General features: G+C 35.7%; 1 protein-coding gene across 1 annotated transcript in view; it reads right to left on the reverse strand.

The window, feature by feature from the left end:
* The window catches only part of USH2A (usherin), a 705,277-nt gene that overhangs the window by 167,068 nt on the left and 512,803 nt on the right, over window positions 1–25,406 (reverse strand). The window contains 3 exon segments of the mRNA XM_047705734.1: window positions 8,388–8,609; window positions 21,454–21,622; window positions 24,558–24,756. Coding sequence (XP_047561690.1) covers window positions 8,388–8,609; window positions 21,454–21,622; window positions 24,558–24,756 — 590 coding nt within the window.

The following is a 25,406-nucleotide window of genomic DNA, read 5'->3' on the forward strand; positions in this document are numbered from 1 at the left end:
TTTCTTTGGTAAACCATTACTTCTTTAATTATTATCAACCTTGTTCCAGTGTGATAAATTGCTAATTACTTAATACCCTAATCAGCGTTCATTCTTTGCACAGATAAACTGTGACAGTGCCATTAATTTAAATAGTAATTTCACTTAATGGCCAGAACGGCACACCAGATTTTTATGCAGCATTTTCTGAAGACTGCATCCATCACTGCAATATTCTGACATAAAGATGTCTGACGTGCACTAACTCACTTAGGGAGAGCAGATGTTGCAGAGCAGAGTTTGGTACTAATTCCCATAGTGCATCACTTCAGCATGAATGAGCTGCAAATTCAGAGACAGACAATCTTCTGAAACTGCATTGCAATAACTTTTGACCCCTGCCTAATTTATCACATGTAGCACTTGACTTTTGAACTCTGACACGTAGAATGCACAATTTTAAATATGCCAAAAGAAAAACAAAACAGGTCATAGATCGATCTATTGTTGATGGATTGATCTATTTTTCCAGAGGCTGTCCTTTAAATTTCTACAAAGGTGAAGATGCTTTTTGGACAGATGTTACCAAAGTGGTACAGTATACATAGAGCTACTAGATATTTATTTTTGATATCAAACTGCAATATATTTTATCTTCCCAACAGAATATATATCCAACAGATAGCTTCCATTTTATTGGATACAACTGAGAAAACAGTGAAGGAAAGAATCTTTTACTCACAATACCATGAATAGTTTCAATATGTTACTAACACTCATTTAATGGCCAGGGCTGACAAGGAAAGCATTTATAAACATATAGTCCTGATGAATTTCTAAACTGTTAATTCTGTAAAACAGGCGTTCCATTTTTCTAGGAAAAAAAAAAAGGCCAAGAATTATGAACCATGCTTTTGAGATAAAAACAGTAAAGTAGGAAAGAACACAGTCTAGAACATGACAAATTAATGTGCAACTCTGGGACTGATCGTGGGGACATTTTAAGCCAAGGGACTATATTTTAGGCCTATAAGACTGAAAAAAAGTTTTGTGATTAGTCATTCTTAGGACAAACTTATAAAATTGGTGGCGGAATATGAAAGAAAAGAGATGCATGCTTGTCTCCACTAGTAGATGGCCCCATGGCTACCACCACAAAACTGACAAAGAGAGGGTAGAACAAACATGCTCCCCAAATTGTTGAGATGTGGGTTTTTTTTTCCTACAACTTTCAAAAATTCTTATGTCACACGGAAATCTTTCTGGAAAATATTCTTTAGTACAGTTCTTTCGTGATGGATTTCTGTGCTATATTTCCCTCTTGGCAAAGTTTCCAGATCCTGTCTTCTATACCAAATAGCGGTAGTCAATCGTACTGCAGAAGTTCGACTCCAGGAAATGGAAACTCAGTATTCTATTACAAAGCAGTTCCAACACAGATTTTCCTATCCGAGGCTGCATGGACAACCTTTATAATAGAAATCAGGCAATACGTTCCAAAGGTATGGCTTCATCGGTTTCTCACGGGTAACAAAAAATCCTGGTCTCTTTGAATGGTAGGGAGACTTTAATGTTCATCTCTTTATGCTAAAAGATACAGTCAAGTCCAATCCAAGATTAGTGGCATCAATGACAAAACCATACAAGCAAACACTAAGAATAAAAAGAGTAATAAAGAGGTTTAAAATACACCCAAAGAAAATGGTTAAGAATACATATCCACTGCAATGATGAGCGTGACTTTCATCCCGAGATACCTGTATAACACTCCTACACAACTCATCTGCCCAGAGAGAGCAGTAAAAACATAAACGCTACCCCAGCACTTCTGTTCCAACAGCATCTGTTAATTCACTCCATTTATAAAATACATATTGACAAAGACAACTGAACTGGGACCAGGGAGATTTGATTTGGTGTGAGAAAGTCAATTCAATGTGATTTTGTTAAAGGGCTCCTGCAGGCAAATAAAAGAGTTTAAGTAATAAAGTACATAAAGAGATGTTTTACGAGCCAGCCTGGTCTTATGGCAGGCACACAATGCCAGACAGTGAGAGAGGCCAGGCTTAGGAACAATATTATGAGATCCAAACCCTCGTGTAGCAGGTATGGTGTTGCTAGGTTGAGGAGAAAAAGGACCATATGGATATTCTGGAAGGTCACTGAGGTCACAGTCATTAGGGGCGACAGGAGGGAGCGGCAGCAGTGAGAGGAAAAAGACAGGTGGAATGTTTCTATTTTCACTGAAACCTGCAGGAAGGTCAAGAGAATAAAAAGAGGGTCTTTTCCTTTTAAAAAGTATCATTCCTAATGTCCACCATGCTTACCAGCCTTGGCAGAATTGCAGAATGTCGTGAGAAACTCGAGAGTGAATCTTGATTCACTGGAGCTGTGTAATGTTGCAATTTGCTTAAGAAATATCTGACAAGCGTGGAAAATCACAGTGAGGTCATAAGAAGTGATTCTGAAGTTGGGGCCCAAGGATGGGCTTCAGGGGTATATGAAATTGCAAGCAAACTTCTGCGTAGTAGTGGCAGTGAGGCTTTGTAACTTTTCAAAGATTCTTAAGGAGTGTATAGCCCCTGAAATATTAGGAGCCATTGTCCTAATAGAGAGTTACCTCTACTTCATCTCTTAAAACAGGTACGTTTAATTTTTTGGCAATAGTGTTCTGACTTATCTTTCCTTCTTCTTCACATTCATTTGCCACCAAAATAATTTGTTGCCTTAAGTCGCAGTTCTTATCATCACATTGACCCTTCCTTGGTTACTTAGTAACGTTCAGATCCTTTTGCCTACTCAGACCTCTGTCCCTCTATTTCCTTGCACACAGTGTATCCCTCCAACAAACCCAACCGCTCACTACTACTTGGACATGCTTCACAGATTGCCAATTTCACACTTTGGCTCAAGTTATGCCCTTTGGCTGAAATGTCCTTCTTCCATCTACACATCTCAAAATCTTGCTCATTATTTGAGGTTCCAATCTAATGGTTTAGCTTTTTCCATCACCTTGACTGCAGTGATCTCTCAGTCTTAAGAATATACTTGTGTTCATCCCTCTCTGATGAACTGTGTTTAACCTTATAGGGTCTTTCCTCCTTGATTAGATTTTAAGTCCTTAAGGATAAAAATGGAATCAGTGATTTTTACAATCGCAAGCACCAAGAATAGTGTATTGAGCATAGTCACTACACAATACATTTTTATCAAAGGAAGGAATATGGCAATTGACTAAAAAAAGGCAACAGATGAACAGATGTTAAAATGAGACATTTTTGTTATGTTAAAACTCTGACTCATTATGGTATGGAGGGGGCAATGCTTTTGCATCCCCCAAACCTGGCATCCATTGTTCTATCTTTAGGTGATGTAATTTTAGCTACTCATCTAAAAGAGGAGATACTCAACTGGTTAATTATAGCACAGGGTAACTAATTAAGTGCCATGATTTTCTAGTATACCTAATAACCACGCCTTAGAGCAGTGATTTACAAAGTTTGGTCTGAGGACCCCTTTGCACTTTTACAAATAATCGAGGACTCCAAATAGCTTTTGTTTATGTCGGTTATATCTGTTGATAAATACTGGGTTAGAGCCTAAAACAAAAGTTTTTGAAATATGTATTCATTAATTCATTTAAATAATAATAAATAAAATATTTATGAAAAATAAATACATTTTCCAAACTAAGAAGAGTGAGTGAGAAGAATGACATTGTTTTGCATTTTTGCAAAGCCTCTCTAATGTCTGGCTTACCAGAAGGAATTAACTTTTCATACCTGCTTCTGCATCCAATTGTTGCAATATCACATACCATGTAGCCGCTGAAAAACTCCACTGTATACCCATGAGAGAATGAGTTTGAAAAAGGCATATAATAGGTTAGCATTATTATGAAAGTCATTTTGATCTCACAGACCACCTGCAAACATCTCTCTGCCAAGAGTCTGACCCTTAGAAGTCCCAGATCATTCTTTAAAAGTCACTGTCTCAGGGCTTAGCACTCATATGTTGTACCCTATCTTCTAACTTTGGCATACATTAGGTATGTTGTCAAAGGGAGAGTTTATAAAGCCTCTTTTTTTTTTTCCCAGTCTTCCTGAAAATGTTTGCAACCTGATAGCTTACTATATTGGTCCTGCTTAGTAGACCTGACGTACACTGCTATGGCTTGGGTGGGAGAGTATCTGATGCTCCTCCAACTATAAGAGAGATCAAAGACGTTAAGAGCATGGACTCTATCACCGTTTGGATGCAGTTAGACCTCTTGCTTAGCCACAGTGGCAAGAATTCACAGGCAAATCTCTTAGCCTCCCTTGCATTTAGGCGTCGACATATAGCTCAGTTCTAGTTCAGTGAAATGTTAATTAAAATATTTGCTATTCCTAGACCTAGCAAATAAAAAAAGAACTCAGACACATGTTATTCCATGCTCTTTTCCCCTTCTGGCTGCAGAAATAGATACAACTCCCAGGTGACCACAGAATCTAGCAGTTCAACAGGTAGCTCATAACTAGGAAAGAGAGCTCACCTACAGATCGGCTCATATCTCAGTGCTATTATATAAGAAAAAGTAAACTCCTGTTGTATTTGAGCCTTTATGAATTTGGGGGTTTCGTTTATAATAGCAACTAATGTTACCGGAAGTAAGGCAGCCACTTGCTACTTATTCTGGGGATGGTTTCTCACTTTTGTGAGAAATGCCTCCATTTCCTCATCTCGAAATTGGAGAGACTAGTACTTACATCATAGGGTTGATGCAAGGTTTAAGTGTGTTATAAATGTGCGGATGTATACAAGGTACATAAAACTCCGCTTTGCAAATAGTGAACACAGAATGTTGTTTACTTTTTGCCGTAGTTGTATCTTGTCTCCTGACTACTGTGTACATATTTTAGCCAGTAAGCAGTGTCTAGGAGACACGTGACCAGGCTGGATTCCTTGACTGGACTTCAGTTATCTTTAGAACACTAACTTCTTAAGGCTACAATTCATGGGGACTTTTTTTTTTTTTTTTAAAGCTCTTATCTATTTGACAGAGAACACAAGTAGGCAGAGAGGCAGGCTGAGAGAGAGAGGATGGGAAGCAGGCTCCCTGCCAAGCAGAGAGCCCGACGCAAGGCTTGATCCCAGGACCCTGGGATCAGGACCTGAGCTGAAGGCATAGGCTTTAATACACTGAGCCACCCAGGTGCCCCCATGGGGAAATTTTTTGAAAGGACTATGTGTCTCCACTGAATTCCTGTGTATCATATGATTCAATGCATCATTCATTTTAAAAGAGCTTGGCAAGTTACTTTTTGGTTTTGTTTCTCGGTTTTACCTGGCAAAGTCAACTCTCTTGCTACCTTATACTGAAGATCCAGGAGTCCTGTGCCATTTATTGGAGGAAATCCTTAAATTGGAGGGGGATGGTCAATGTAAGTGTCCTAATTGAAACTTAATTCTGTTGTACATAGGGCAACTATCCATCATCACGATTTTCTGGACAGTTGATGCAGATCAACAAATCACATGGGACTAGCAAATAGTTTGACAGTATGTATATTAATATCTTCCTCTAAATATGTCCTTCTGGGTTCGATTAAAAAAGAATGTATAGATGGGTGAGCCTGGTGGTGGGTATTAAGGAGGGCATGTATTGCATGGAGCACTGGGTGTGGTATATAAACAATGAATCTTGGAACACTGAAAAAATAAAATTAAATTAAAAAAAAAGAATGCATAGGTGCATATAGTGTGGATCCAGATGGGTGATTTATAACTTTATAGAATAGTAAATGCCTTGGAAACACACTTGATGGTTGTCCAAAGATAAAATGAAAAACTAGAAATCAGGTATTTTTCAGCTCAAAAAAGGAGAAAAATCTTTCCCATACTGGGAATACTGAAATTTAGTTGTGAATAATATAATTAAGCATTTCTTATGTACTTAAGGGTTATGAAAATACTGAGAGTCTAGTATTCTTGTTAAGGCACAAGATTCAGGATTATGAATCAGAATTCAGAATCCTGAATCTAGGATTCAATCCTAGGACTGATAACTTTTAAAATTGTTTTGATTGATTAGTCTTGTTCTTGAAGTGTTCTTCTTAGCAATTTTCATCAGAACTTTACATAGAAGAGAAGGTGTGAAAAAATACAGTATTTAACAATAACAGTACAAAAATTACTATTACTGATATTATGGGTAACACTTTGATGGTATTTTTTAAAAAGAAGAAATTATAGAAAAACAACAGGAAATTCATAGTTCATCTGCATCAAGATACAATGATGTCCTGAAATAATGCTCAGAGAAGGGCTGGAATTCCAACACTTGCAGGTTACACAAGCAGATTTACCCTGAAGCTGATGAAGCTTGAATTTCAGGTTTTGTTTACAAGAGCCCCCTTCATGGTAGGCACAGTTACATATTTTTATAAAATTAGCAAATGTATAATGTTTAACTACAATTTGTTATGGTCTTTGTCTCTTTCCCCTTAAACTTGTCTTCTGTCTTATGTATACTTGTATTGATTAAAATAGGAGAGTGATCATGTACATTTTTGAAATCTAACTAAGAGGAAGTGGATTTGGGGAAATATTAAGTCTGGGTTCAGTAGCTATGTTTATATGACTTCTGTCACTTCTATAAAAAAGTCATTAAGGCTTGAATAGGTCATTTTAACTGCAATTTGGGAAGATAAGGAATGTGAGAAATTACAGACTCCTAAGTTGGATACATGTAAAGGGAAGCTTTAAAGAAAGAGAAAGATCAGACAGAAATATGAAACAAAAGTTGTAAAACTGAACAACAGAATCACTTGAAATAGTCTGCCATCGAGAAGAGAATTATAACAAAATAAATGTTAAATTATAACAAAGGTAGTAAACTATTAAAAGAAAATGACAGATCTAAGATTGAAGCATAAATTATTACAAATTATGAAGATAGGTAACTCATAAATATATTGGAAAAATTTATACTTTTGCTGATGTGTAGATAAAATAGTGACATCATGATAACGTACAACTCAAATTCAATCATATAATAAGGATATCCATGAAAAACTGGTTAATGATATTGTCAGTTCAACAAATACTTAAGATGAGTCACTGCAAATCACCTTAAGACAAGAAAATTTAAAATGCCCTTAAATCTTATAAAGATCCTTGGTAGATATTTCTCCAAATTTGACAATAATCATAAATATTTACATAAAATTACAATAATAATAAATATTGAAGCTTAAAGCCACTTTCCAAAACTTGAAATAATTAAAAATGTTTTAATTAATCGCATGACAGGAAAGATGAGTTGTCTTTCTAGAGCTAAATGGTACAAAACCATTGTTCCATGAAGTGGTGATCAAAGATGTAAGTTAAATGTGTCAGGAGGAGAAAAGAGGGATGTCAGAAGTTATAGAATCCAAACATAACTATTTTTATGTTGGTGGAATTTGCTAGATTTCCTTTCTTTGATTTGTAATTTTTATAATTTAGTGTCTCCTTCTAAGTAAATATTATTTTTATATTTTGTCTTATCTTAATCATTTCATTTTCTTTCCTTAAAAAGGGTACCCCAAATTGTATAACTTTCAGGCACTCTAAAATCTGTATCTGACTACCATGTGATCTTGGACACTGTCTAATCTTTATGCCTCAGTTTCCTCATTTTTAAAATGTAAACAATAATAGTATCTATCTAGTAAGATAGTTATAAGGATTAATAGAAAAAAGAGACTAATTGAGGTAATAATGTATAAAACATTGGGCATAGTACCGGGCTGATAGTAAGTACTCCATCAATGATAATGATTATTCTTACAATTAGTGTTAATTTACGGGGTCCCTGGGTGGCTCAGTTATTAAGTGTCTGCCTTCAACTCAGGTCATGGTTCTGGGATCTAGCCCTGTATCCGGCTCCCCACTCAGGGAGGAGCCTGCTTCTCCTTCTCCCTCTGACTGCTGCTCCCCACACTTGTGCTCATGCTCTCTCTGTCAAATAAATAAATAAATGAAAACTTTAAAAAATAGTGTTAAATTAATAGCCAAAAAAGAATAACAGAGCAAAATAATTGACATAGTGTCATCAATAATAATTTTGCATAATGTTTGTATTTGCTAGGAAATATTCTCTTGATCCAGAATCAATGCAGTCATGTGTGTTTTTGTTTTTGTTTACAGTGGATATGACACTTTTCAAGAGGAAAGCATTTCAATCTGTTTTAATTAAATGCATCACATGAACATAGAAAATGTGAATTTACATTTTTATTTGTGATATAATATGTACTTAAATTTTGCATTTGAGATAATTAGCATGAGCTTTAACTCCTTATATGCTTTATATCTAGGGCAAGATTTTCAACCTCCCTGTTTCTCAGATTCTCTACCCTGAAAGGTAGACAAGAGCTTCTTACCTGGAAGGCGGCTGTATGCCATGCCCTCTTCTTCTCCACCACAGCATTCTAAATCTTTGCTCACAATCTGTCCACCACAGCACTGCTGGCCATAGCCATCATGAAGCCTCCCAGCACAGCAAATCTGGTTTCCTGAGGAGGAGTAAGGCATTCTGCCACAGCAGGAGTCACCGATGCCAGTGGAAACCCGATTGTGCTGTTCATCTGGACAACATACTTCACCTGTCAATTTAGGACAATAACAATCATTGCATAGTTAAAAAAATATGCTTTGACTCACAATGAAATTTTATCAGTCATATTGCAGATGCCAAGTGGTTGATGGAATTATTAGAAAGAACGCTGTCATTTTGGAGTTGCAAAATTTCAATACAACTTAATAATTTTTGTATTAAAGATGTATAAACATGTATCTACTCATATACACAGGTGGTAACTTAGAAGTAACGCTATGTTACCTATTTCCTCTCTCACCCCTAAGAAATTTGTACATTAGGTCTGGTAACGTGATTAAGTAACATTACAAAAAAGTGTGTCCACAAATACTTTTCTATCTATGTCATGTATTTTTTTGGAAAGTGGAGTGGATTCAGAAATTAACCTAAAAGTTGGATCCCTTAGATTATGTTTTTTTAACCAATTTATAATCATTTAAGCAAACAAAATACTTTCAATGTGAAGATCAATTAAAAGAGAGGAGATAAAAATACTATATTCAAGTCAGCACATCAGTACTTTGCTGGGCTGTGGCAGACACTGAATTTCACTAATGTAGTTGCACCCACATACTCCCTTTACATGATATTCTGGGAAACTTGAAACAAGAATAAGATAGTCTTTTGCCTAGTGCCATGGTATCAAAGTTTAAATTTTATAAATGTCAATAGGCAGCATTTGTGGGGGTAGGAAGATGCTCTAAAAGACAGAACAACTCTAAAGGACAAAAAAAAAAATAAATTTCATCTTTTAAGGATACCTTGGAAAGGACTACTAACAACTTGGTGAATCTAAAATTAAAACTGGGGGCACCTGGGTGGCTCAGTGGGTTAAAGCCTCTGCCTTCAGCTCGGGTCATGATCCCAGGGTCCTGGGATCGAGCCCCGCATTGGGCTCTCTGCTTAGCAGGAAGCCTGCTTCCTCCTCTTTCTCTGCCTGCCTCTTTGCCTACTTGTGATCTCTCTCTCTCTCTGTCAAATAAATAAATAAAATCTTTGAAAAAAAAATAATAAAATTAAAACTGTACTTCTCCTCTCTAGCTCATTACCTAACTCTCAGTTGACCTCTTTTCTGAACCCTTGGACCCCGACTTTCTCTTCCCTCTTGCCTCACTCTTCTTTTTTCTGTGTCTTCAACAGATCCTCCTCTCTTCACTTCACCCTTTAAAATGTATCTTTCTCCTTGGACAATATTCCTTCATTTTCTCTTATAAGGTCTATAAGTACACTGACCAGCCTCTGGCAGGTCTTAAAGCTCTAAACCATGGTCCAGATAAGATTTACATAATCTAGTTCATGACTTGCCAAACCTTAAGAAAAGGAAGACTCAAATTCACTAAAAAAATTAGGATTCCCTTAGGAACTTATGGTCCTGGACTTCCTGATCTTTATCAATTGCTTTATCTATGCGTGAGGTCGAAATATTCTAAAGCTTGGTTAGTAAAAACAACATGAATTGCTTACCAAAATGATATTAAAAATATGGGGTAATATTTATCTATGGATACATATGTAAAGAATATAAAAAATAGGAACAAGAATGCCTAGCAGGTATCCTTGAAGTCTTTCTTATCCATATTCATTGGTCAAAAATCCATTCTAGTAGATGAAATGTACAAATTACTAGAAATATACAACCTAAAAGACTGAATCATGAAGAAATAGAAATTTTGAATAGACCTATAACTATTAACAAGATTGAATCACTTATTAGAAACCTCCCAACAAAGAAAAACTCTAGACCAGATGGTTTCACTGGTGAATTTTACCAAACATTTAAAGAATTGATACTAATCCTTCTCAAACTCTTCTAAGAAACTGAAGAGGAATAAATACTTCCTAACAAAATTTATGAGGTCAGCTTTACCCTGATACCAAAACCAGACAAGACAATTTAAGAAAAAACAAAGCAAAAACTACAGACCAATATCCCTTATAAAAATTGATGTAAAAATCCTTACAAAATGCTAGCAAACTGAATTAAAGAGCATATTTAAATGATTATCCAACATAACCAAGTGGGATTTATTCCTGGAAAGAATGCAAAGATGGTTCAGTACATGAAAGTCAGTGTGATATGCCATATTAACAGAATGAATAAAGAAAAACACAAGATTACCTCAAATGACGTAGAAAAAACACTTGACAAAATTCAACACTATTCTATTATAAAAACATTAAATAAACTAGGTATAAAAGGAAACTACCACAACACAAAACAGAGCATATATGAAAAACCCACAGCTAACATTATAATCAACAGTGAAAGTTTTTCTCTTAAGATCAGGAAGACAAAGCTGTCAGCTTTTGCCACTTCTATTCAACATAATATTGGGACTTATAGCCAGAGCAATTAGACAAGAAAAAGAAATTAGGAACATCCCAACCAAAAAGGAAGGAGTAAAATTATCTCTGTTTATAGCAATGCAACTTTATATGTAGAAAACCCTAAAGATTCCACAAGAAACCTGTTAAGACTAAGAAAAGAATTCAACAAAGTTGCAGGATATAAAACCAACATGTAAAAATTAGTGTTTCTATACACTAAACATGAACAATCTGAAGAGGAAATTTTTTTAAAAAAGTAACTCCATTTACAATAGTTTAAAAAATACTTAAGAATAAGCTTAACCAAGAAGGTGGAAGACTTGAACACTGAAAACTACAAAATGTTGATGAAGGAAATTAAAAAAGACACAAATAAATTTGACATCCCATGTTCATGGATCAGAAGATGATACTGTTAAGATGTCAATACTACCCAAAGTGATCTACAGATTCAATGCAATCTCTATCAAAATCCCAACAATATTTTTTGCATAAATAGAAAATCTATCCCCAAGTTGCAATGGAATCTCAAGGACCCCAAATAGCCAAAACAATTTTGAAAAAGAACAAAGTTGGAGGTCTCACACTTCCTCATTTCAAAACTTACTATAAAGATACAATCAATACTACAAAGATACAATTAATAATCAAAATGGTGTGGTCCTGGTACAAAGACAGACATACAGACTGACGGAATAGAATAGAGAGCCTAGAAATGAAACTACAAAAAAACCAAATAATTTTCAACAAGGGTGTCAAGACCATTCAATGATGAAAGGACTATCTTTTCAACAAATGGTCCTTGGAAAAATCAATATTCACATGCAAAAGAATGAAGTTGAACCCTTAACCTCACATCATGTACAAAAATTAATTCAACATGGACCAAAGACCTGAATGTAAAGATAAAATTACAAAATTCTTAGAAGAAACATAAGGGGAAATCTTCAAGACATTGGACTTGGCAATAATTTATTGATTATGACATCAAAAGTACAAGGCAACAAAAGAAAAATAGATGTATTGCACATCATCAAAATTTAAAAGTGTTATGCATCAAAAGACATTACTGACTGTATAAAAAGGCAAACCATAGGAGAAAATATTTGTAAGTTATATAACTGATAAGGGACAAACACCCAAAATTTCCAAAGAATTCCTGTGACTCAGCAACAAAAACACAAACAACCCATTAAAAAAAATGGCTAGAAGACTCATATAGATATTTCTCCAAAGAAGATGTACAGATGGCCACTAATCATATGGAAAGATGTTGAATATTTTTAATTATTAAGAAAATGCATATCAAAATCACTATGAGATACTACTTCATAGTCAGAACGAACAGCTGTTATAAAATAAAGAAACAGAAAATAATATGTTACCAAGGAATTAGAGAAATTGGGTCTTCTGAATATAATAAACTTGCACATTGTTGTGGGGAATATAATATAGTATAGCTTTTGTGAAAAACACTAAGGCAGTTCCTCAAAAAGTTTCACACAGAATTTTCTTATGATCCAGGAATTTCACCTCTGAGTATAAAGTTAAAAAAAATATATGCAAATCAGGACTCAAACAGGTATTTGTACACCAATGTTCATAGCAGTATTGTTCACAAAAGTCATAAGGTGGAAACAATCCAAATATTCATCAGTAGATGAATGGACAAAGAAAACGTGGTATATCCATACTATGGAATGTTATTCAGTCTGAAAGACAAAAGAAATTCTCACATGTTTTAGAATACAGATGAACCCTGAAAACATATTAAGTGTATATGAGTGTATATGAAGTGTATATGAAGTATGCAGAGTAGTCAGATTTATAGAGACAGAAAACAGAATGGTCGTTGTCAGGGGCCAGGGGTTAGGGACAACAGGGAGTTAATGTTTAATGGAAACAGAGTTTCAGTTTGGGAAGATGAAATGTTCTGGAAATGGTGGTGGTGGTGATTGCATAACCATGTGAATATACTCAGTGTTGCTGAAATATGCACCTAAAATGGTGAAAATTATAAATTTTGTTATATATACTTTACTACAATAAAAAAGTCCAGTTCCATAAACAGGGGAAACATAATTCCATGCCTAGTTTCAGAGACCACTTAGCTACCATTAGGAATACTCTGTTCTCAATGGAAGTCGAGATTTCAATAATTCCTTGGAAATCAGAAGATAGGATAGTAGACAATGTCTTCTCTCTAGAAGAACTTGATGAGCACTTGGAAGATACTTTGGCTCACAAAAAAAGAAAAAAATGGGTCAGATTAATAGATCTTCAGATTAAGCAATTAAATAAAGGAAGAACAAGGACATATCCGTGTCTAGTCTACACAAAGATGAATGTCAATTTGTAAGGAAAAGGGACACTGGAAGAACATTTGCTCTACTTTAGCTAGAAAGAATCAAAAAAGGAAAAAGACAAACACTGGCTGGTACAAGAACCTCTTTCTGTGAAAGCAGCTGCTCTGGTCAATCCATAACTGCCGTTACCACACAAAAAAGAGAACTTTTCATGCAGTGGTAGAACTGAAGTTTTCATATCTAATTGATATTGGGGTTACACTATTATAAATTCTACTATGTTTCTATCATTCCTTCCTAAGAATAACCTGTCTCAGAGGTAGACATTTCAAATACATTCCAGACTCTCCCTTTGTCTTTGTCTTCTCTTTAATCAACATACTTTTCTGCTAACTTTGTATTTTTTCCACTCTGGTGCATTTGATGGGAGGAGATCTGCTTTGTTAATGGGATGCTAGTACTAAATGTGTATACATAAGCCTGTTTCTTGAACTCCCACCAGAATCCCCAGCCTATAATTTGATAATGGCACAGGCTAACTACCTAATTCCTGATGACTTCATGATCTACATCTCAGACCTCGAATCTGTCTTCAACAGTCACTGGGGCAAGGAGAGTTTAGATATGGGATTCATAGAAGAGGCTAAACCCTTAAAGGTCTCTACAAATCTGATTATGTCCTTCTTGAAACTGGCTAAAAATTCACTAAAAAACAAATGGTGGTTGTTGAAGAAAATCAGGTCCATTGTACCCACATAACTCCAGAAAAGACTTCTTATTCCCTATTGTAATCCTTATATCTTATTCATTCCATCCAAAAAATAAATCACTTGTATACTACTTTGTCCAAGATTTAAGGGCCATTAACAAAATTGTGCTTCCTCACTTCCCATAGTTCCCAACTTAATACCATCCTCTCTCCAGTCCCTGAGACAGTTGCTTAGAGTAATAGATCTATGGGTAGCAGTTTTTCATATACTCTTGCACTCACACTCCCAGTATCTTTTTTTATTCACTTGGGATAATTATGCCCCAAGAGTTTACAGAAATGCCACTTTAATTTTCATAATTATTTTACCATAGCATTAGAGTGATAAGCAGAATATGACCTCCCAGAGATGTCCATGTACTAATCTCTGGAATCTGTGAATATGTTATGTTGATGGCAAAAGGGGATTAAAATAGCATGATGGAATTGAGCTTGATAATGCTATGTGAGAAAGGACTGACTACTATCGCAAGGCTGGAAGATGGTAGGAGGCCCCTAGGCAAGGAATGTGGGCAGCCTCTACAAGTTGGATTCTTTAAGGCAGTCTGGCTTGATACACTAACTCTGGCCCATTGAGACCCATTTAGAACTTCTGACCATGAGAAATGTCAGGTAATAAAATTGTCTTGTTTTAAGCCACCACATTTCTGGTAATTTGTTACAGGAGCCCTAGGAAACTAATACACTAAAGATACTTGGGTTCCGCTTTAAAACACTACTCTTACACAATGTGTGGATGATCTTCCGGTATGTTCCTGTGAAAGCTTGACAAATTGATTCTCTGTATTTGTTGACCGTGGTAGCACGGAAATGATATAGTTTCCAAGCATCTATGTTTTCAGAACAAAGCGCATTTCCTAGGGTCTGGATTTGAAACTGTGAGGTCATGCAAAATAGAAAGTCTCTTTCTCTTTAAAGGTTGGAAGCTATTTGTGACTTCCCTAGTCAATTGCTGAAACCCAGCTTAGATAAAGGATTGCTTGGTCTCTTAGAATCAACAAGAATCAATGAGGATTCCTGGGCTCATAGGATCTCAATGTCCATTAGACATTTGATTCTTAGTTTTTATGAACTGGTTGCCCTTTAACAGAATTGGATGAAAATGGACACACCTGAGTCTTTGCTCTAGAATAATTCATAAGAGACTATCTCTTGTCACCTACAGGGTGCCTCTTAACCTCATGTACTCTAATGCTCCCTAATTCTTATCAACCTTTCCTTCTATTTGCACATGAAAGCTTTGGGGGTTCTAATTCCAGAAGTCAGAGAAATCAGAGACATAAGTTTCCCACTAATATTACTTAGTTTAAATAACCTAAAGAAGGTCAAACAACTAATAAGTGAAAGAAATGAGATGTGAAGTCAGGCAGTTTGACTCCAAAGTCTGTCATTTTTATCCACTAGTTACTCAGCATCAAACCAGCAAGCCCCTATATGGAATTTTCTTTTATTAGAATATGATCATATACATTATTACCTGAAATAACGACTTTAGTCTCTAACTGGGACATTTTTGCTTGCTTTCTTTAAATAGGGATTTTCAATGTAATTTTAATGGAGATAAATTTTCTTTCTTTCTGCTCTACCAACATGCCAGAAAAGCATATTAAATTACATGTATGAAGTCATCACATTATTATATAATACAGTATCTCTAATGGATCAATCTAATTTTTAATCATACAAATTTCAGTCTCCACTAATGAAGTGACTTGATCTTGTTCCTATGTCTTACTTTTCCTATTTATAGAATAAATAGAATTCTAAGGCATATGACTTCAACACTTTTTTTATTAAAAAAAATCACCCATTTAAAATTGACCTATTGGGGTGATGCATAATTCTATGAATTTTAACATAAAGATACAATTAGGATACAGATGAGTTTCATCACCCCCCAAAACTCCATACTGTTCTTTCAGTCACGCGCTCCTCTCACCCATCACCATTGGCAACCACCGATTTGTTCCCCATTGCCACAGCTTATCCTTTCACATGTCATATAAATGGAATCTCCCAGGACATAATTTTGAGCCTGCCTTCTTCCTTTTCCTTTCCCTTTCCTTTCTTTTCTCTTCTCTTCTCTTTTTCCTTTCCTTTCCTTTTCTTCCTTCCTTCTTCCCTCCCTCCCTCCCTCCCTCCCTCTTCTTTCTTTCTTCCTTCCTTCCTTTCTTTCTTTCTTTCTTTCTTTTCTTTCTTTCTTTCTTTCAGATTTTATTTATTATTTGACAGAGTGTGAGCACAAGCAGGGGTAGCAGCAGAGGAAGTGGGAGAAACAGCCTGTCCACTGAGCAGGGAGCCTGATGTCCACCCAGGAACCCCAAGACCGGCTCCTTTCACTCAGCATACTATCTTTCTGGTATTTATTAGTAGTTTGTTCCTTTTGATTCCTGGGTAGTATTCCTTTGTGTGGATACACCACAGTTTGTTCCTTTACCCACTGAGGGACATTGGAGCTATTTCTGGTTTTGGGCAGTTATGAGTAGAACTGCTATAAACACTTGTGAGCAGGTTTTTGTGTAAACACACGTTTTCATTTCTCTAGGGAAATTACCGAGGAGTGGGGTCAGGGCATAATCCGTTTTCTCTCAACGTACGAAATCCTGGAATGTAGGGGATAGTTGGCTTAGTTGACAGTCTTTAAAAGGACTTTTTTTTTTTTTAAGATTTTACTTATTTGTCAGAGAGAGAGAGCACAAGCAGGGGAGCAGCAGGCAGAGGGAGAAGCAGGGTTTCGCTGAGCAAGGAGCCCAATACAGGACTCCATCCCAGGACATGGGATCATGTGTGATCATGATTTGAGCCCAAAGCAGATGCTTAATAGATTGAGCCATCCAGGCATCCCTTTTCTTCCTTCCTTCCTCCCTTCCTCTTTCTTTCTTTCTTTCTCTATCCTTCCTTCCTTCTTTTCTTCCTTCCTTCCTTCCTAAGGAATTTACTTATTTATTTGTCAAAGAGAGAGAGTGAAAGGATCCTAAAACATGGTATGCATAAGCAGAAGGAAATTCTAATTTTTTCTTCTACTAGAGGCCAAAAAAGGAGGAAAGACCTTATTGTGAACAGTAAAGTTATTGTACTTGTTACATTCCTCTGGGTAAAAGGATTTTGAAACTTGGTCTCAAATGTGGTTGCCATATTTTTTAAATCTCCACAGCCAGAGAGCAGTGTATCTTCTTGGCAAACTTTAACATAACAAACCGCATGGTAGAGGGGCAGCATAGTTAGTTAAATATCATTTAGGACAACTGTGGGTTTAGAAGAAACATAGTGAAAAAAAAAAAAAGAAGAAACATAGTGTATGTGTGTGTGTGTGTGTGTGTGTGTGTTTATGGGAAAATATATATATTGGGGAAAACCAACATTTTTTAAAGCCAGTTTTGAGGATAACAAATATTAATTAGTTTAGATATTTTCTTATTCAGTCACTGACAGAAGAAAATGCTTTATAAAAAGAGATGTGGATTATATCAATGAGAACCAAAACTGATCCTTTTTCCCTCAAAAAAGGTCTATTAGATGTAAGATACAAGGATCAGTCACCTTCTCATTAACCTCTCAAAATGAATCTATTCCACGACAGGCTTGAAAATGTTTTCTCTCTAAAAGCTACATTGCAGTCTTCACAGTTAATTGTTATTCTTATCAAAGAATGACCCACATTAACATTTAGCTTGAGGTCATTAGCATATTTATAAAAAAAGGGGAGTGGAATAAGCATTCTTTCCTCTGCCACTCTTTGTTGTAGAGTGCTATAAAGGAAAGTTGTGAGAAAAATACGAAGTAAATATTATTAACTAATATTTCAGACTTATCTATAAATATCAAAATGCCTATATCCATCTTAGCCTGGAACTGACAGAGTACTGATTGAATTTTAATTGCATTTAGATACAAGATGGTTTGGGGTCACTATGCTTTCTTTCTTGATGTAAACAGTGTTAAACTAGTTAACAAAGACCATTGGCTGAGGATAGAGGTCACAGTATAATCTCTTCATTTAGGTACATTGAGATTAATGATTGCAGCAAAACACTCTCTTTGATTATCCCATGAGATTGCATTTTTTTTTTCCTTGACACTACGGTAGGCATTCTAATACTGTGAAAAATGAACTACTTAAAAGGAATCCAGATATGGACCATGCGCAACAGTTTGGAGGTTATTGAAATGTTTGAGGTTTGAATGAGCATGTGTCATATACAGATCATGAAGGTTTTGAAAACTCTTGCTTCAAAAATTACTTATTAAAAAGTTTTGTATAATGTCAATAAATGACTTTTGGACTTTCATGGCTTATTTTATCTTTAGGAAAAAAGAGTTAAGTTTATTTGAATTTTTTTTTTTTTTTTTTTTTTTTTTTTTAGAAAGAGGGAGAGACTACAAGGGCAGGGAGGGGCCCAGGAAGAAGGAGAGAGTCTTAAGCAGACTCCAGTGCTGAGCATGGAGCCCAACGCAGGGCCTGATCCTACAACCTTGAGATCATAACCTGAGCCAAAACCAAGAGTCAAGACGCTCAACTGACTGAGCCATCCAGGAACCTCGGAATTTTTTTCTTTTAATTAGATTGTTTTCTTAGCTTGAAATCTGACACTTGTGTTAGGATTGAGAAGGGTGAAAAGCAAATCTAAGAGTTAACAGACGTGATGGATTCAACCAATGATTTTTCATCAATGTTAAGGGACAGAGAATATTTTCTCAGTTTCAACAGTTCACTGCAAATCATAATATCAAAAATTTTCACGAGACTTGGTAATAAAACCACTATTATTTAGTTCTATGTTAGAATTAGAGAAAAGCCTGGTATGGTCCATTAGTCTAAACAACAGGAAAGAAAACAACAGAACATGCCCATCTCATCTATTTAATTATATTTTTCAGGGCAACTTTTTGCAGGGAAAAGAATATAGGAAATGGAGTAGAAAACTCCCAAAGTGTAAACTATTTTGAGAGAGTAAAGCATTTGGCAGAGTTTGATGAGTTGTTAACATGATAATTTCAGGATAAAGAAGTTATCCTTTTCTACAAAATCCTTATTTCCAACACCATTGTTTTTTCTTACTTGGAAAATCTAGTTGATTAGGAGTTACTTAATTATGAAAGTATTTTTGCAAAAGAATAAGAACAGCATTGCTATAAAGACAGATTTGTCTATTAGTATTAAGGAAAAATTAATGAAGATTAGAGAGTCTCTGCCTTGATTGAATAAACTTGCATATATTTAATGACCTTACCTTCCCTTTTTGCTCTAGTATTTTTACAAAAGAGATTTCTCTCTCACATACCTTGGATACACATATTTATGCCAAACACAAAGGTACATTGAACAATAACCTGAATTAACTGGATGTTTAACATAAATTCCTAGTTAAACTAGGTATCCCGAAGCATTCAGCTTTTCTTGGACATCTTCTCTTTATCCCATATCTGTTTTCTTTGCTTCTGAAGACATAGGCATTAAACTTAGGTGGTAGGGAAAAAAAATCTGTATTGTCAATGGCTTTCTCAGGATAAATAGTAACTGTCAGTGGCAGTAATGAAGAGGTTTAGAAGTCTGAAATAGTCACTTTAAAAACTATGTTAACATATATTAACATATTTTGGTTTATAAGAATAAATATTTGACTTTTTCTTTTCCCCCCATTGTTTTGCTTCTTAGAGTCCACAGATGAGTGAAATCTATGGTATTTGTCTCTCTCTGACTGACTTATTTTGCCTAGCATTATACTCTCTAGCTCTATCCACTGTGTTGCAAATAGCAAGATTTTATTCTTTTTGATGGCTAAGTAATAATCCATATACCACATCTTCTTTATCTGTTCATCAGTCAATGGACATATGGGCTCTTTCCATAATTGGCTATAGTCGATAATGCTGTTATAAACATTAGGGTGCACAGATTCTTAACTATAGAAAACAAACTGGAGGGTTTGCTGGAAGAGAGGTCAGGGGGAGCATGGGTTAAATGGGTGGTGGGTATTGTATGAGTACCAAGTATATACAAGTAACAAATCACTAAATTCTACATATGAAACTACTATTTCACAATATGTTAACTAACTGGAATTTAAATAAAAACTTGGAAAAAATAATACAGTAAATAACAGAGTAAGTAAAAAAAAGAGTAAGTCGAGTTGAGCATGGATTTTGGAAAGACATGCGTAGATCTGCCCTTCGGCTCTTCCACTCCCAAATCTCCGTATAGGCTATGTTATCATTCCTTTCTGAATCTGTTTCCTTATTTATAAACTTGAGATAAAATACCAATATCCTACAGTTGTGGAAAGTATATAAGGTATCATATGTAAAACCTTTAAATACAGAGCCAGCCAGAGACTTTGTGTTTTATAAATACTAAATGTTATCATCTTTATTCTCAATCGTATAGTTTTGTGTAGTTGAAATGTGGACAGTGCACATTTGGTCACTCAAAACAAGAAAGAAAACGGGGGTGCGAGGAGGGAAAAATCTCTCTTTGCTATTCTTCGCAGCAACCTTCTTTCTGCCCTACCACAGACAGTGGACTAGTCTCCGATAAATGGAATTTGTGTTTTAATCCATCCAGGGACAATGCATGTATAGTCCAGAATAGAAATGGAGGAAATGAAGAATGGCTTCATGGGGTGGAACACTTAGAAATTCACAGAATTTACGGTGAAAATGCTTAGCCATGGGAAGAAATAAAGTAAAAAATAAAGGGAGTTACCAGATCTTGATAAATTTCCTTATGTGGTAGATACCATAAGTCCCTTGTATTCTCTTTTAGTACCTACCTAGTCTTGCTTAGATTTCAACAAAGCTGAAAGAAGAAATGATATTTAAAAGCAGGCGGCTGGTTATGTGTTAGTCATTCAATTTTTGTTGAGGAGGTGCTTGAAATAGTTGATGGGCATGAGTCATGGGTTGGCTTTTTCAGGTTCCCAGACTACTGATGTAAGGGCCAAGGGCAGCCGCCCAAGATGGCCCACTCTGGTATGAAGATTTTTTTAAGCTAAAGGCAATCGAGACCATGAAGGCTGAAGAGAAACTTTTGCCCCTCCCTTAAATACATAGAAGAATCCAAATTGGCTATCTTTCCCAGAATAAAGATTATTAGCAGAGATAAATTTCATCTGAGTGACCCATCTGTATGGCAGGGCAAACAACTAATTACCAAACATCTGCTTTTCTTCTTGTTGCTCTGTGAAATACATTCCTTTCCTCTGATGTCCCAGGTCCCTACCCCCTTCCCCTTAGTTCAGAATGACATATAGACCTCATTTTGCCTGACTGTCCTCACTGTCTTTGGAATTTCATTGTTTGTGTGGATTCCTGGTAGGCACATTATTAAATCTGATTTTCTCCTGTTAATCAGTCCTCTGTCAATTTGGTTTTAGTCCAGCTAGAAGGTGCTTGAAGAGGACAGGAATTCTTGCTCTCCAACACTGAGCACACCTGGAAATGATCCTCACCTGGTAGAATTCTAGTGTAATACCCAGAGCAGCAGTGATGATCTGTTTGAGCCTCTCGTATTCGGCCACCACAACAAACCGCAGTTGAATTCAAAACGAATGGGATATATTTCTCTTCACAGCACTGGTGCCCAGGCTGGGGGTCGTAGAGAACTCCATTACAGCAAACCTGAAGGTGGGAATTGGGGTTAAAGAAATATCAGTTTAATTAAAAGTACTAGACCGTCATATCTCATGTGATACAATCATACTCTAGTCGCCCTTGACCTGAGACCAAATGTAGTATATTAATGATAAAAATTCAAAAGTTTGAAAAGCATTTTCCCAGTATCATTTAAATTTTACATATGCTATGATACAATGTAGCTTTTTAGACTTCAAGCATGTTTTGTGCTCTGTTATCACACTCTATAAATATGAATTCTCTTTTGAATGTCAGTGCTCCCAATGTAAAGAGGATGTAGAATTATAAGTGAAAAATTGCCTTCATATTTGTGTTTTTATTTTAATCAGTGTTTAATTTGAAAACACATTTATGGAAACCTCTCATCGATCTTTCCTTTTTTTAAAATAAATAGCCTTTTCCTTATAATTTATATGATCACTTATTTACAAACTCAATTTTCAGACAAGGTAATCTCAACAGACTCTAATATTTACATACACACACACACACACACACATACACACACATATATATGACATATACATATATGTATATGTTATAGGCCACCATATTAAAAAAAGAAATTTATATGGAAATTAATTTTGAAAAGCCCTTTTAATGATGTGTTTTTTTCCAGGAGCTGTAGAAGAAATTATGTACTTGAACAATCAAATAATTATTTGCATGCTCACTTGAGGTCTGAGAGACTGACATTCTATATATATAACAAATCAAATGCTAAATAGTTGCTGAAATGTAGCCTCAGAACCTACACTTGGCATAAGTCACGTAAATTAGATAGAAGCTTCCTGTGGCAGGCAAAATCAACCACTATTTAGAGGCGTTTCTCTTTTTCCATTTTGCACATTGCTATTTCTATCTTGCACCAACTCGTGAATCAAGCTCAATATAAAGCAGCAGAACGTGGGCTAAGTCTTCAAACACCACTAGTGTAGTACTTCATTCATTTTTCAAAAATTATCAAAGAACAAAGAAATAGGGCTCTTAAATTCAAAGTTTACCCCTGCAGGTAGCCATGCTAAATCAACTGTGATAAATTTCCTTTTCTGTATTTAGTTATTAGCAGTGAGGATTCAGAATTAGTCTCATGCCAGAGATAAACTGGGTGATCCTTCTCTTTGATGCCATACTCTGTGTGAAAAGTAAATTTGAAATTATGTCCCATGTTTAAGCCTTAAGCAAAAAATTGTCATTTTTCTTGTGGATTCTTCACTGGAATGTTTATTTAGTGTTGGTGCATTGGAACTGGTTCACTCCCATCTTTCCACTGCCATTCTCAGGCTCCTTTAGCCACATGAAACTTGTGAATTTTTTCTAGTGCCCTTTGGTTCAGATCATTGGTGGGTCCCCAAAGTGATATGCTCAAGCAATTATTTCTCTTGGGAGGTCTCCACATAAACAGAATTATTTCTTAATTTCTAATTCAAGTTTCAAGTTAGCTGTCTCAGAAAACATAAAAGGAAATTTCAATAACTTGAGTTGATAAATGTGTACCTAATATCTGAATCGCCTTTTCCTTGTTCTATAGTTTTCCTAAAGCAAGTCTATAATGTAGTGATTCTCAAAATACAGTTCCTGGAACAGATACAAAGGCATCACCTGGGGACATGTTAGAAATACAAATTTTCACACTCCACCTAAGATTTACCAAATTTGAGTTTCTGGGGGTGGGACCTGCAATCCATGTTTTAACAAGCCTTCCAGGTCTGATGTTCACTGGGGTTTGAATACATGGTAAATTTTGCATATGTATTTCTAGTCCTCCTGATATTGTGGTGATTTAGCCTAAAAATTCTTAGTCTCTTTTCTGTCTCTTTCCAACTTCTCACCCAAGAAATATATATTCATAGTTAACTCTAAACAGACATTTACAAACGATTGCTTTCTCTTGAGATTTTAATTGACTTCCTTTATTCTCTTTAACTGTCAATACCTGTGTATGTCCTTAATCCTTAAAAAGAAAAATAAGCCTTTGCTTAATGCATCAAAGATTTCTTTTTTTCTCCCAGAGAACATTTTTTAATGGGCAAATTTATTCCAGCATTTTTCCCTTCAAAAATCCTGAATTTAATTTTATTTTATGGAGGTATGTTCATCAGATAGTGTACATTTAATGGCCTAAAATAATGTAAAACTTAGGCATAATGGCAATTCAGGAGCCTATGTACCAAAAAAAAAAAAAAAAGTATAGATAGTAACTGCTAGATTTAAAACATTTCTTAGAGGATAGCCACTGCTTGGCCAGTGTCAGCTGTAATAATTTGTATTTTGATCCATATTGCTTCAACCACTCACTTCCTTAATTACTGTGTCTTTTTGCAGTGAATCTTTTGAATTTAGTAACAGCTTTAGTACATTAAATGTGCGATGTTGTTGTTGACAAATAGGAACATTATTTCATTAGGTGAAATCCTACCTTCAAAGTAAGGATTCTCTGCATCATTTGTCAATAAAAGCCATTTACAAACTCCTCTGTCTGGCTGTGTTATTGATCTGATTCCTAAACTGCAACTAATATGAACATTAATCTGCAAATGGCCATAATTTTAAAATATTTCTGCCAAACCATGGAAGGTCCTGCTCACAGTTACTCATCAGTGTCGTGTAAACTAACAGCCAGTTGTAGCTGAATGGATTTGTTGCAAGGAAAATTCAAGTCATTCAATCAAATACAAATTCGGGAGTTCCGTGCCATTTCAATAAACTAATATTTCCTGTGAAGATGATAAAAAATGAGAAGGCTAAGATGTTCATGAGGACGAAGGGTTTTTATAAGCATCTTTCTTTTCCTTTGGGTCTTCCTGATAGACTAGTGGAAAAATTGATTATGATAAATCGTGGTTTAAGAAGCAAGTGATTTCATCAGGAGTGTTTAGTGAGAAAAACATATTTCACTGACTCATATGAAAAGATATACCTTAGCTTCAGGAGAATAGCACCTATGTCCACAGATGGTTTTAGGTTTTTGACACTTCACTGCCTTGCAGAGCTCGCCCCTGTGGTCCTTTCTTAACTTCTGGGTTTTAGGGCATGAAAGCCATGTTTTACGTAAGACATCATATCCGAGAATGATACCATTTGACTTCCCTGGAGACATCCAATCAACTTGAAGGGATCTGCAATGGAGAGAATAATCAATACCTCTGAAAAGATAACATTTAACATCACTGCTCTCAGCCTCATGTACTTTCAGTTAATCTCCCAGACTGGTCAAAAGGTCCATTTTGTCAACAACTTCTTAATTAAGAAACTGAAGCAAAAGAATATATACAACTACCATACAATATGTTTAGAGAATCAATGAAAACCATGTAAGCTTTTGGGAGGATAACATATGACAAGAGTCCAGTGATCTCCCACTTTAAACCACAGAGACAGGAGAGTACCACTGTTTTAGGTTAATCAGGAAAACCAACAGGAAAATTTGGTTGGACAAGGAAAAGTAAGACACACGTAATATGAAAAAGTGGTAAATAAGGTGGAAATTAGAACATGTTACAGATCTCATCTATACTTAAAATCACCATCTCCTTTGCCTTCCTTTCCCAGCTCACACATAGCTGTTCATAGATATGTAGCTAGAAAACCACAGTGGGGGTCTCTGAAGGTTCCTAGGCAATTTCAGCCATCAACTGCCCCTTTTCCCTTTCTGCTAAACATGATGTCTCCAACTTCAGCAATCAACTTGCAGCCACTTGAGAAAGATCATCAGAATCTCCAAGATAGGCACCATGATATTTGGTACAGGTGAACCAATACCAGCCAC

Source organism: Lutra lutra, chromosome 15 (assembly GCF_902655055.1).
Source record: "Lutra lutra chromosome 15, mLutLut1.2, whole genome shotgun sequence".
In the NCBI taxonomy this organism is placed as follows: domain Eukaryota; kingdom Metazoa; phylum Chordata; class Mammalia; order Carnivora; family Mustelidae; genus Lutra; species Lutra lutra.